Source organism: Microcaecilia unicolor, chromosome 3, assembly GCF_901765095.1.
Source record: "Microcaecilia unicolor chromosome 3, aMicUni1.1, whole genome shotgun sequence".
NCBI classification, from domain to species: domain Eukaryota; kingdom Metazoa; phylum Chordata; class Amphibia; order Gymnophiona; family Siphonopidae; genus Microcaecilia; species Microcaecilia unicolor.
Genome location: NC_044033.1, coordinates 161467513 through 161482455, shown reverse-complemented (window position 1 = coordinate 161482455; position 14943 = coordinate 161467513). Strand labels below are relative to the sequence as shown.

Here is a 14943-nt window from a genome sequence, read left to right as displayed (position 1 = left end):
TTATAAATCAAATAATTATCCATAAGTCCACTATTCTTAGTTGTACTATAAATACCAGAATTTACTTTCCCCCTGCACTTCCCCATCTGAACAAAAAATAATACAATATACCTCTTAAGCAGAAACTGGCAGAACTTTTGGCTCCTTCGAGGCTCCGAAGGGATGTGGCATGCCCCGGCATGCCTAGCTGCTGTGCACTGCAGTAGCAGCGCTGCTTTTAAATAACCACAGGCCCTTCCAGTGGTGGCTGATGATGTCAGATGCCACTGCAAGTCTCCTAATCTCTCCCTGAATATTCTACCACACCTCTTGATTGCAGGAGAGCTTCTAGCAAGTGGGACCGCTGCTCCCAAGATTGGGCCTTCTTAATACTGTAAATAATGATAACCTTGTGGATTTGATCAGACATGCTCATGAAAGAGAATGAGTGAAAGAGGGGTGTCGGGGGGGGGGGGGGGGGGGGTGGGGGGGAGGTTCCTGAATTTTCTTTGTATATATTTGTTATCCTCTGACATTTTACTTAGGAAGCATTTAAAGGAGATTCCAGGTTTAGTTACAGCTGATACTATAATAGTTTCTAATCGGTATTATTTACCAGATAAAAGTAAGATTAAGTCAGATCAACAGGGTGTGGATCAATTAGTTTCTTCAGAAATAGATTTAACTGTCTTTCTTGAGGATACTCAAGATGTCATAAGTACTAGATCTACTCTTTTGGTATATATCTGTACTGGTATTTATTTATTAGGATTTATTTACTGCCTTTTTGAAGGAATTTACTCAAGGCGGTGTACAGTAAGAATAAATCAAACTTGAGCAATAGACAATTGCAGCAGTAAAAATATTCAAATAACAATACAAAGTATGGCAAGGAGGGGCATAATCGAACAAAACGTCTATCTCCATGGGCGTTTATCTCCGAGAACGGGTCCGTGAAGGGGCGGACCGAACCGTATTTTTGAAAAAAAATAGACGTCCATGTTTTATTCGACAATTTGTGAGCTGGGTGTTTTTGCTTTTCAGCGATAATGGAAAATGAAAGCGCCCGGCTCAAAAATGAATAAATCCAAGGCATTTGTTCATGGGAGGGGCCAGGATTCGTAGTGCACTGGTCCCCCTCACATGCCAGGACACCAACCGGGCACCCTAGGGGGCACTTTTACAAAAAAAAAAAAAAGGTAAAAGAGCTCCCAGGTGCATAGCACCCTTCCCTTGTGTGTTGAGCCCCCCAAATCCCCCTCAAAACCCACTGCCCACAACACTACACCATTACTATAGCCCTAAGGGGTGAAGGGGGGCACCTGCATGTGGGTACAGTGGGTTTGGGGGGGTTGGACGACTAAGCATTAAGCAGCACAATTGTAACAGGTAGGGGGGATGGGCCTGGGTCCACCTGCCTGAAGTCCACTGCACCCCCTAACAACTGCTCCAGGGACCTGCATACTGCTGCCAGGGAGGTGGGTATGACATTTGAGGGTGAAAATAAAAAGTTGTGAAACATCATGTTTTGTGGTGGGAGGGGGTTAGTGACCACTGGGGGAGTCAGGGGAGGTCATCCCCGATTCCCTCTGGTGATAATCTGGTCATTTAGGGCACTTTTTGGGGCCTTATTCGTGAAAAAACAGGGTCCAGGAAAAGTGCCCTAAATTCTAGCTACAAATGCATACTTTTTTCCGTTATCGACGAAAGGCGCCCATCTCTGTTCGGGTGATAACCATGCCCCAGTCCCGCCTTCACCACGCCTCCGACACGCCCCGTCAACTTTGTACGCTTCCTCGATGGAGTGCAGTTGAAAACGTCCAAGTTTGGCTTTCGATTATACCGTGTTATTCATTTTTGTGAGATAAACGTCCATCTCCTGATTTAGGTCGGAACTTGGGCGTTTTTCTCATTTGATTATAAGCAGGATAGTATACTACTTCCAATGTCAACATATAGAACATTTAAAACAAATTTTTAATTTCCATTTTGCTCTCACCTTTTTCAGTAGTAGCTCAAGGTGAGTTACATTCAAGTACACTGGCTATTTCTCTGTCCCAGGAGGGCTCACAATCTAATTTTGTACCTGAGGCAATGGAGGGTTAAGTGACTTGCCTAAGATCACAAGGAGTAGGGTTACCATATGTCCGGATTTACCCGGACATGTCCTCTTTTTGAGGGCATGTCCGGGCAACCGGGCGGGTTTTGCCAATCTATATTGTCCTATAGGACAGCCCGCCCGCCAGCCTGCCCGTTTGTCCAGAAATCCGGACAAACGGGCAGATTGCTAGCCTCCCCTCCCCTTACTTACTACTGCCCTGGTGGTCTAGTGACCTCTTCCACCTTCGGGGCAGGAAAGAGCCCCCTCTTTCCTGCCCGTAGCGCTGCCCTGCGTGCATCCTTCCTGTTGGTGATCCTCGGCGCCGATTCAAAATGGCCGCCGAGAGTTGGTGACCTCGCGAGACTCCAACTCTCGGTGGCCATTTTGAATCGGCGCCGAGATCACCAACAGGAAGGATGCATGCAGGGCAGCGCTCCAGGCAGGAAAGAGGGGGGCTCTTTCCTGCTCCGAAGAGCTCACTAGATCACCAGGGCAGTAGTAAGGTAAGGGGGGTGATGAGGAGGGAGGGGGCGATGGGGTATGTGACAGGGGGGAGGGGAAAACGTGACAGGGAGCGGAGCGAGGGTGTGAAAGGGGGCAGGGCAGAATGTGTGGTGAGGGTGGGGCATGTGTCCTCCTTTCGGGGGGACAAAAATGGTAACCCTAACAAAGAGCAGCAGTGGGATTTGAACCAGCCACTTCTGGATTGCAAGACTGGTGCTGTAGCCACTAGGCCACTCCTCCACTTCACTCCCCTTGACAGTGTAAGGTATAAGCAAAGATGCAACATATAGGGCCCCTTTTACTAAGCCGCATAGGTGCCTATGCATGCCCAATGTGCGCCAATTTGGAACTACCACCCGGCTACCACATGGCCTGGGTAGGAATTTCATTTTGTACGTGTGTCCAGTAGGTGCGCCGGAAAGTTTTCAGTGCGTGGCACTAACCGGGCAATAATCGGCATTGTACATGCGCTGACGATTACTGCCTGGTTAATGCTAAGGATGTAAAAAGAATTGAAGCGGTGCAAAGAAAACCTACGAGAATGGTATGGGATTTGCGTTACAAGACGTATGAGGAAAGACTTGCTGACCTGAACATGTATACCCTGGAGGAAAGGAAAAACAAGGGTGATATGATACAGACATTCAAATATTTGAAAGGTATTAATCCGCAAACGAACCTTTTCCGTAGATGGGAAGGCGGTAGAACTAGAGGACATGAAATGAGATTGAAGGGGGGCAGACTCAAGAAAAATGTCAGGAAGTATTTTTTCACAGAGAGAGTGGTGGATACTTGGAATGCCCTCCCGCGGGAGGTGGTGGAGATGAAAATGGTAACGGAATTCAAAAATGCATGGGATAAACATAAAGGAATCCTGTTCATAAGGAATGGATCCTCAGAAGTTTAGCAGAGATTGGGCTAGTGCTAGGCAGACTTCTATGGTCTGTGCCCTGAAAATGGCAGATACAAATCAAGGTAAGGTATACACAAAAAGTAGCACATATGAGATTATCTTGTTGGGCAGACTGGATGGACCGTGCAGGTCTTTTTCTGCCGTCATCTACTATGTTACTATGTAATGCGTGAGACCTTACCGCTAAGTCAGTGGGTGGCAGTGAGGTCTCAGGCCCAAAATGGATGTGCGCCAATTTTCATTTTGCCGCACATCCATTTTTGGCCAAAGAAAAAGGCCTTTTTTGCAGGTGTGCTGAAAAATGAACCTGCACGCATCCAATACATGCATCTACACCAGCGCAGGCCACTTTTCGGTGCACCTTAGTAAAAGGACCCCATAGACAGGTAAGAGTATAAGAGGAGTTAGAAAATAAGGTGACTAATTTAAAGAAAGTTACACATGAGGTCAGAGAGATGGTTAAATATTATCTCAGCTAGCGTAATAGTGAATCTCACTGGCATTTGTCAAAATTAATTGATTTTGACAGGTGAACATCCACTTCCGGGTTCTCAGTCAATCAGGACATACCCACACCCTGTCCCCTCTGATGATATCACTGCCCATGCCCTGCCCAAGCCATGCCCATGCCCCTCATCCTTCGATGATGTCAGTGGATATGATGTCTTGACCCTGCCCAAGCCCTGCCCCTTTTGCATAGCCACCCCATTGCCCCACCATAGTTGCACACTGCCCCAAACCCCACCCCTTTTGATGATGTCACAGTAAGTGGTCATAGTCACTCCTCCTTTCCAAGATAGTGGCCACTACTATATACATCACATCACTTCCTGTTTCCACTACCCGCCACCATCTTGGATGGGGTCATGTGACAGGAAGTGACATAAAAAACCTGACACTGCCCCCTACAGCTGTGGAGGAATGTGCACAGCTTAACCTTTTTTCTCACATAGGCATTTGCTTTCTTTTTTTTGCTTTTCTTTCAAAAGGATACCTTGTGCTTAAGAATGATAGACTGGTCATTGAATGACAGCCGTCTTATTCTTTAAAAGAAAAGAATCAACCCCTCCTCCTCCTTCTCCTCTTTGTTTTAAAGGGCACATATAGACAAAAAGCTAAGCTGTTTTTTTTTTTAGATTAACTTACACAAGAAACCATAGGGTTGGGGGGTCTGCTGGCTCATCAGGCTTCCTTTTTTTTCAAAGCTATTGTAAGATAAGTTTCACAAGAAACCAGAGAGGGTGTTTTTTCTGAACGCTGCAAAAAAAAAAATAAGGCTCAATAAACTCATCTCTCAAGGCAGAGCGATGCTGCTTTGTGTGACAAACCCTCCCTCCTACCCACTCCTGTTTTCGAGACATCTGTGTAAGCTCAGCAAGAGCTGATTTTTCTGCAAGGAAAACAAGCTGTGTTGAATCTGAATGCTTTATTTTGCTTAAGCAGTGTTCACTTGAGAAACATACAGGTTTTAAAAAGGTACATAAAGCACCAGTAAGAAATAGCAATGAAATAGTGGCAGAATAAATGCTTTATACAGGGATTGTTTTGCCCTAACAGTATTCATCTAGGAAGTATACAATGTTTTTAAAAAGTTAAGTAGTGATATAACTTAAAATCTGGAAATTTTACACCCTTATCTCCTTAAGCATCTTCAACTTCTGCAATGTAATCATGGGGGGCTTGCCCCTCCAAAGGAAATTTTTTTTTATTTTTTGTTTTTATTACATTTGTACCCCACACTTTCCCACTCTTGGCAGGCTCAATGCGGCTTACATATTGTATACAGGTACTTATTTGTACCTGGGGCAATGGAGGGTTAAATGACTTGCCCAGAGTCACAAGGAGCTGCCTGCGCCTGAGGTGGGAATTGAACTCAGTTCCTCAGTTCCCCAGGACCAAAGTCCACCACCCTAACCACTAGGCCACTTTCTCTCCAAAACCATGTAAAATGCATCTGGAAATGACATGCTATTTGCCTGACAGGGGAGATAAACTTTGTGCACAACCGAGTAACACTAACATCATCATAGCCTCTTTTACAATGGCACATACCCAACTAGAGTTGTACAGGGTTCTTGACACTTTACAAGAGTGCTGCCTTTATCACAATACAAACTCTGTGATTTTTGTAAGGAAGGTGACTAGGATCTTCTTTTGGGTGACTATTGGGCTCTTTTTCAAAACGTCTAAAAAGTGGCATAAATCAGCAATTGGACGATTTTCTCACAAAAACGTCCAAATCAGTATTTTTGAAACCTATTTTTAGACATTTTTCTATGAAGTCCATCAGAGGTGCATCCAAATTTCAAGGGGGGGTGTCAGGGGCGTGATCGGGCCTGAACTTGGGCATTCCTAAGACTTAGACATTTTTCAGCCATATTGGAACAAAACAAAACTGTCCAGGACTAAAACTAATACGTTTTGAGCTAGACATGTTTTTATAACGAATAAGGCACAAAACGGTGCCTTAAATAACCAGATGACCACTGGAGGGAATCAGGGATGACTTCCCCTTATTCCCCAAGTGGTCATTAACCCCCTCCCACCCCCCAAAAATGAGATGAAAAACATGACTTGCCAGACTCTATGCCAGCTTCAGATGTTATACTCAGGTCCATTAGAACAGCATGCAGGTCACTGGAGTAGTCTAGTGGTGGGTGCAGTGCACTGCAGACAGATGGACCCAGGCTCCTACCTCCCCCTACCTGTTACACTTGTGGAGAAAACTGTGAGCCCTCCAAAACTCACCAGAAATGCACTGTACCCACATATAGGTGTCCCCTTCACCCGTAAAGGCTACGGTAGTGGTGTACAGTTGAGGGTAGTGGGTTTTGAGGGGCTCAGCAGAAAAGGTAAGGGAGCAATGGTGAAATGTGTACCTGGGAGCATTTTATGATGTTCACTGCAGTGCCCCCTAGGGTGTCCTTTTGCTTTCCTGGGATATCAGGGGGACTTGTCTACTAAAAATGCTGCCTCCTCTTACATCCTAATGGCTTGATTTTGTGCATTTTGCATTTGGACATTTTTTTAAAAATGGAGCAAAAAACAAAACGTCCAAATCACAAAACCTTGTTCAAAACAGTATTTTCGAAAAAAAAAAAAGACTTAGACGTCATATCGAAAATGCCCCTTCACAGGTTAATTAACGAGTGTGATCCCAAAGGGTAAACATATTACAGTGTTTGTCTCAGCTGGTCCTAAAACATATGGGTACAAGCTATCCAGCAATGAGACCCGTCTGAAGGTAAAATGCATCACACTCAACAGCAAAAAACAATGAGAAAATACATTTTTACAATCTAAAGGAGCTAGTTATGGATTATGATCCTAGGGTACCACCGAATGAAGAAACTAAAATATGAATTCAGCAAAAAGGGATAAACAGAAACAAGACCCACAGGCATGTTGAATCTCGTGTACTTAAAAAAAATTCAAAGGGTTGTATATGATAAATGGGTTTTAATTTAAAATTTTAACACATTGCCTTATGGCTACTGATTATATCCATACACTTTGTATATGCTTTTACTTAATTTTTAAAAAAAACATTGTATACTTCCTAGATGAATACTGTTAGGGCAAAACAATCCCTGTATAAAGCATTTATTCTGCCACTATTTTCATTGCTATTTCTTTTACTGGTGCTTTCTGTAACTTTTTAAAAACTTGTATATCTCTCAAGGGAACACTGCTAACGCAAAATAAAGCATTTAGATTCAACACAGCTTTCTTTCCTTACAGAAAAATCAGCTCTTGCAGACTGAGCTCACATGGATGTCTCGAAAACAGGAAGTGGTAGGAGAAGGGGGGTGGGTTTGTCACACAAAACAGCACCGCTCTGCCTAAAAGAGAAAGAAACTGCTGTGTACCTCAGGGTACAGTTCCTATAGAGAACCTCAGGGAAAAGTTCCTACAGAGAGGCAAGCTCACCTAGTAGTCAGCCTAGGAATAACCTAGGAATCATGGGAAGCATAGTTCCTGGCCTCATCCTCCAATAGAAGAGCTGAACCAATCTGGGAACTCCAGCACCAGGGGTGGGGCTCTGGAAGCTAAGAAGCCACACAGAGCATATAGTGATTGCGAACACTACCCAAGAGCAGAGCAGCACAGTACAGGCAAGAACTCCCATTAGCCAATGAAATGTTTTCAGACCCTGAAGAAATAGAGATATCTTTTGAAAGCTCTGAAGCTGAATCCTTTGAAGGAGTGGATGTTGAGACCCAGGATGAAGGGGTGAGCTCTATTTAATCTACTGCACAAGAAAGAAGGTTTTAATTTGGAAAGCATAACCTGCTCAAATCAGGTGAGAGAATGGGGCATTCCCCTTTCCTTTTCCTGCATTCCAGGAGAGTAAATGGTATACCACGGGAACTTTGGAAACTGTTATACATTTGTGCTTAATGAGCATTATCTATCCCCATGGTTGGATGGTTGGGTTTATTTTGATGTGGAATATTGTTGTGGACCATAGAAGGGAAAAAAGTAAAGGACTGTTTATATTTTTTACCTACAGCCCAGTTTTTTTTGGCTGTGGAGGCTGCAGAATTGAACTAATTAATGAACTGACTGCACCAGCTGAAAGAACTACAGAATAACCATTAGGGCTTTGTTGGATAAGAGACTTGTACTACATAAGGGATTAATGCCCTGTAATCCTACCCGTGGATTACTAGTATTGAAAGTCAAATAGTGAGAAAATATGTCGAACTGTTTGGTGCTTGGGAAGTTTTGACTGGAGGATGTTATTGTGAGCCTTAAGAGCCTGCTGAAAAGAAGAGAAAGTCACAATGGCTCTGAGGATCAGGACATCTGGAATCTTTTAGAAGGTTAGGTATCTAAATTATGTTTAATAAGCTACTGTACCTGTCCTGACATTCTCCGTGAACTGTTGCAGTATTGCTGTTTTTCATAGAGACTTGTGTTTAAGGAGCAACCTGAAAGCTGTCTGATCCTTCCACCTCCTAGTCATCCAGTTCCACTCTTCCCTGTCACCGGACTATCCCAGTAGGACCCTGGCTTCCTCACCACCAGCAGGGAGTGACAGTAGTTACAGGCTGCAATAAGTTATCTTGACTAGTGTTGACATCTCTGTACTTGGTAGTTTATAAGAATAGGCCATAAATAACTATCTGGGTGAATGTAAATACAGAGGCTTCTGCTTGGAAATAGGAGATGGACTAAATGACCTTCTTTCAAAGAACTGAAACAATAGTTTCCCATTCATTTTAAGTGACTGCTTTATATTTTTCTTAGATTTGCCAATCTGGAAGCCTGTGAATAGTATCGGAAAAAAGCTGGATTCTAAACAGCATGATTATGAATATGTTGATGAGAATCTGGTTGATGACATACGAAAAAAATTGCAAGAAAGCACATTCTGTGGTAAATCACAGATAAAGAAGTAGAAAGGTGAGCATACCATAACTATTTTAAATGTACTATAGGCTACAGCAATATGCAGAGCTGCTTATAAACTGAAATTCTTTATACAGCTTTAGAATTTTCAGTCCAAAACAAGGCTTCCTGGTTTATCTGAATGATTTCCTGAGAAAATTAGTGCAGAATTTAGACAGATCTAGGGCCAGATGTATTAAGTTTCTTTTCCAATAGTCATAAAGCCCTGTTTTGCAAAGGTCCCACCAGGAGTTTGTGTATTACTCCACTTCATTACTCTCTATACTCCCTTTGTACATGTGTGACAGGGAACAGTGCAAGGAGCCTGTAAGGGTCCCTGTCCCAGGATTGATAGCTGTTAAATAGAGGTCTAGGATGATTGTCATTTATATTGTCCTTTCCCTGTGGAATTGTTGGTGGTTGACACTGGAGCCCAAGAAGAGAAGTCCCTGTTCACAGGGGATAGTGATGGAAAGGAGGCAGCAGTATCCCTTTAAAGGAAGGGGGTGGGGGGAAGAGTCCCCTGCTGGTATTAAGGAGGTGGACCAGCCCAATCAAGGGGAGAGTTTGGCTATTCTGGAACACATATAAAACTCCTTGAGATACATAAGTGCATAAGTATTGCCATACTAGGACAGACCAAAGGTCCATCAAGCCCAGCATCCTGTTTCCAACAGTGGCCAATCCAGGTCACAAATACCTGGCAAGATCCCCAAAAAGTACAACACATTTTATACTGCTTATCCCAGAAATAGTGGATTTTCCCCAAGTCCAATTTAATAATGGTCTACGGACTTTTCCTTTAGGAAGCCATCCAAACCTTTTTTAAACTCTGCTAAGCTAACTGTCTTTACCACATTCTCTGGCAACGAATTCCAGAGTTTAATTATACGTTGAGTGAAGAAAAATGTTCTCCCAATTCATTTTAAATTTACTACTTTGTAGCTTCATCGCATGATTTTTTTGGTGCCATATATAGAATCTGGCCCTTAATGCATAAATTAGTGTGTGCTGCTAAACCACCACATTAGCAGTTGGCATGCTTGTGTGTTAGCAATTAAAACACATGTTAATTTGTCCATTAATCCCATAATTCTATAAACGTGGGCACACAATTTTTTGACGATCACGTAAAGTTATGCATGCAAGTTATAGAATAGCACCTAAATTAATTAAGTGGGCACTAATTGGCTTTCATTTCCAATAATGAGCCTTAATTGGCACCAATTTGCAGTTACGCTCGTAACTGCACATGGACGCTATTCTATAAAACTTAGCGCCTAAGTTCAGTATCACATAACTGGAAAGGGGAAATTAACATGGAAGGGGCATGGACGGGTCAGAGGCATGTCAGATACACAAACAGTTTATAGAAAAACACTGGTTACAAGCGACCATTTACACCAGCCTTTGACATAGTGCAAATGCTCGCACCTAAAATTTGGTGCTGAAATACTGACTTACGCTAGTATTCTGTAACAGCTTCAGTGTCTAGAATACTTGCTTAGCACTCAATTTATCTACCCCTAAATGCGTAACACTCTTCAGTAAAAGAACCTCTTTGTGTACCTTTTTGAGACTGGTCGAGCAGGCCTGTTATGAAACCAGGCCTTTTCTGTGTTGCACTGAATAGTCTTTATGTTGAACCTGAATTGACAGCCTGAGAAGGAAGATAGCCTTTACCTTATTGTTGAGAGTAAATAAAAAGTAATTTTAACATTATAACAAAAATCAAAGTGAGAAAATAAACATAAATATAGTAAATAAGGGATATAATAACAATTTTACCTCACAGGAATACAATTTAAAGCTATAATTTTGGCAAAAAGCCCAAGGAAAACATTAAACTATACATAATCTCTTTTTAAAGTGGATTTTTAGGGAGAAATCCAACAAGTTTGGAGAAACTGACCACAAAAAGTACTCTATTTCCATCCCATACTGGCTTATGTTAGATGCCAACTAACTCTTATAGTTGTTGTTTGAACAGAAGTTGTAAAGATCTGTTTTTTAATACATCATATCTTGAGTAGATCTTGATACTGTGGCCCTTATTTTAGAAGATTTATTCATGTATTCATGTATTAAGTTCATGTATTAAGTTAAGTCCAATAAAAAAGGTATCATCTTATTTTCTTTTCCATGTTTTATTTTGTTTGATTTCTATTGATAACCTTAAGAGTGGACTAACACGGCTACCACACTCCTCTACTTATTCATGTATTAGACAACTGAAAACTGGTATTTAGTGTTCATATTGCATGGACTTCTAAATCCTTATTTTATAAAGCCAGGATAGGGAAGTCTAAAGCTGCACTATATCCCTATGGGAAGGGGGTGTGGCCTAGACATGTTTTGGGCAGGACTAAGAAGGGGCAAAAAATATGGACTTCAATTCCAATTTCAGAAGGAGGAGGACATCTATATCCAAACATATGGATGTTGCCATTTAGACCTATTTCCCCGGATGACTATGTTTTAGAAAAATGCTCTAATTGTGCAACACTCTACTGGAGGGATTAAAGGATGTCACCCCCTTAATCCCCCAGTGTTTTCTGGCCCCCTCTGAATGCTAAACTGGCAAGGAATACCAGACTCTTGTGACAGCTTCAGGAAATATGAACATTCATGGCACTAAAATGGCTGACATAAACGCTCAAGCTCTAGCATGGCTATGTGGCCATTTTATAACTTGGATACCACATTACCGTCCATTATTATTATTATTTATTGCATTTGTATCCCACATTTTCCCACCTTTTTGCGTGCTTAGTGTGGCTTACAATACATTATGATTGGTGGAAATACAATATGTTACAATTCAGGTTATGGATTACATTGAGGAATTAAACGTGGCAAAATCAAAATCAATAAGGAATAAATCAATTGAAAAGAACATTGGGACATTGGAAGGGAACAACAGGAAATTAAGGGCGTTTTCTGTGAGTAGAGGTGTGAGTGTGGTGAGATTAGGGGTTGAGGGTTATAAGTGGATATGTTGATGTATTAATGAGCAGTGAGTGTGGGCTTTAGGTGTTTTGGTTCTTTCCGTAGATTTTATCAAAAAGATGTGTCTTCAATGACTTACGGAAGTTGGTTTGTTCATAGATCGTTTTCAAGTTCCGCGGCAGTTTGTTCCAGAACTGCGTGCTCATGTAAGAAAAGGTTGATGTGTGCAGCTTCTTGTATTTCAGGCCCTTGCAGTTAGGCCCATGTCCCTTTTTTTTTTTACTCCATTCAAATGTTAGGTGTTCCAGTTTGTAAAATGGATGTTCATGCTGGACATAATCAGTGCATGAACATCCATTACTCCTGTATTTTGAAACAGGCTCTAGTGTCAGCAAATCTTATTTTTAAACACAAGCATGACCTTTCTAAAATGCTGTTTCACATATGATTGTATGCAAAAGCTTCATGAAAGATCCCTTTTTTTTAACACAAGCTGCACTGATCATCTATAAAACAGTATTCCCACTAGTTTTGTCTTGAAAATGTCCACTGGGATTTAAAGCAAACTAATGGCAACTTGAATCACTCACCAGATTGGTTTACCATAGGTCCTATGAACAAAAAGAGAAAGTAAGTTATCTGACTCCTGACTGGAAAGTGAGTAGATGATGGCAAGGAGTACGGGCTAGAGGTTATGCACAGAAGGAAGCTGGGAGTCCAGGTCTAAGAAACAGGAGAAGGGAGGAAACTCCAAAAAGCAGCAAATGCAAACCAATACACACATGGAAGAATAGCAGAAATGATAGCTACACGATGCAAGGTTCATCATTAGGAGCCATTAATCAGGAAAAGGGTCTAGGTCAGAGGTTTTCATCCCAGTCCTTGGGGCACACTCAGCCAGTCAGGGTTTTCAGGCTATCCCATAGAATTCAATGGGAATATCCTGAAACCTCCAACTGGCTATATGTGCCCTGAGGACTGGGTTGAAAACCTCTGGTCTAGGTGCTCTCATGGGCAATATATTGAAATCATCTTCTCAGTGTGTGGCAGCAGCAAAGAAAGCACAGAATGTTAGGAATTATTAGGAAAGGAATGGAGAATAAAACAGATAATGTCATACTGCCTCTGTATCACAACATGGTGACACCATACGTGGAGGGGCATTTTTGGTATGACGTCTAAGTCCGATTTGGGACGTTTTGCACAAAATATCCAAAATCTGAATAGGAAAAGAAGGTCATTTTCAAAAAAGAAAACGTCTATCTTTTTTTTTCAAAAATACTATTTTGAACATGGTTTTGTGATTTGGACATTTTGCTTTTTGGTCCATTTTCGAAACAAAAACCCCGAATAGGTGCAGAACTTAGAGATTCGTGCCATTGGGATGTAGGAGGTGCCAGCATTTTTATTAGAATGGTTCCCCAGACATCCCAGGAGAGCAATGGGCCACCCTAGAGGGCATTTCTGTGCACTTCATAAAAATGCTTGCAGGTACACATCTCATCCTTGCTTCCTAATCTTGTCCCCTGAGCTTTCCAAACCCCACTGTACACCAATGTACACCATTACAATAGCCCTTATAGGTGAAGGGGGTACATGTTTTGGTGACCTTGGGAGGGGTCACAGTTTCTACCACAGGTGTGACAGGTAGAGGGAGATAGGGACCTGGGGCCCCTACTGTGTTCTGCACCGACTACTACACTACTCCAGGGACCTGCATGCTGCTCTAAGAGAACTAATTTTAATATCAGCAGCTGTGATAGAGGCTGGTAAGTCACATTTTTATTCACATTTTTGGTGGGTGGGAGGGGGTCAGTAAAACCTGACTGGCAAGGGGTCTCCAGGACCAACTTGGGAAACACTGTACTAGGCTACTCCTCCAGTGTTTTGGGGAACCTCTGTTGTACATCATCAGTTACAGTGCTGCACTATCCTGTGGGGATGGGTTGGGGGCTGCCACGGATATAAACCTGCCATGGATCATGAAATAAAAATGCGAGAATTTACAAAGTTAGAGGAAACTGATAGCTTCTCTTTTTAAATGAAGGTTCCATTGGTAAAATAATGCTTTCCAATCATAAATATTTACATATCAAATTGAAGGAGCATATCAAAAGTAGATTTCCAAATACTTGCTATAAAATTCTTTCCCTATTTGCCTTCCTTCCTGCCACCTATATAGCCAGAGTCTGTTATTAGCCTGAGAACATTCCTCTCATGTGTACTAATTTAATTTCCTTTGTTTCCCCTTTTAGAAACTACTTAGACTGAAAAACAAAGAAACTGCAAGAAGTGGCTTTGAAGACTACAAGGCATACGTGCTCTAGAATAAACCCACCTAGGCTTTTGAAGAACAAAAGACCCTTCTTGTCGCTGCCAATAACTGAAAATGAGCTGACTTAGAAATGAAGCTATGCACGCATTTCATGGCGATGATGCCCTTGATTGTGGCTGACATCTTGAGATAATTGTCCATGCTGATAGGGTTGTATTTTCATTTCACTGTAAAAATGGTTTTTGCATGCAGGAGGTTTAATCCCTGGTAATGGCCCTTACATCATCATGTTGCCAGTGGATTAGGATTACAGGGCATTAATTTCCCTTAATGAAGGCAAATGTATAACAGAGCGCCTAGAATTAGGCATATGGAGGGCATTCAGGAAGTGCCTAATACAGTACTACAGTAACCGGTTTTATAAGTGTGTAGCGTTTATGCTAGTGGCGTAGCTACGTGGGGCCACGGGGGGCCTGGGACCCCATAGATTTGACCCTGGACCCCCCTGCCGATGACCCTCTCGACCCCCCTCCCGCCGCCAACCCGCCGTCGCCATCCTTTGCTGGCGGGGGACCCCAACCCCCGCCAGCCGAGGTCCTCTTCTTCCCGCACAAGGCTTCGTTCAGTTTCTGAGTCTGACGTCCTGCACGTGTACATGTGTGCACCTAATGCGTTATAGAATACTAGTGTAAGTCAGCAATTAGACACAAAATTTAGCTGCCACCACTTACATAAGCTCTATGTAAGCACCTAAACGCAGCAGTGAGGCACCTGACTGACAGTATTCAGTAATGCATGCACTGAAATAGTGAGAATGCCAATGCCCCA

General features: G+C 42.4%; 1 protein-coding gene across 1 annotated transcript in view; it reads left to right on the top strand.

Annotated features, from left to right (window-relative positions):
* THEMIS (thymocyte selection associated) overlaps positions 1–14568 on the top strand; it is a 127472-nt gene extending 112904 nt beyond the window's left edge. The window contains exons 6-7 of the mRNA XM_030195214.1: positions 8751–8906; positions 14096–14568. Coding sequence (XP_030051074.1) covers positions 8751–8902 — 152 coding nt within the window. The 3' untranslated portion in view covers positions 8903–8906; positions 14096–14568. The remainder of the gene's footprint in view (positions 1–8750; positions 8907–14095) is intronic.
* Positions 14569–14943: the final 375 nt, after the last annotated feature.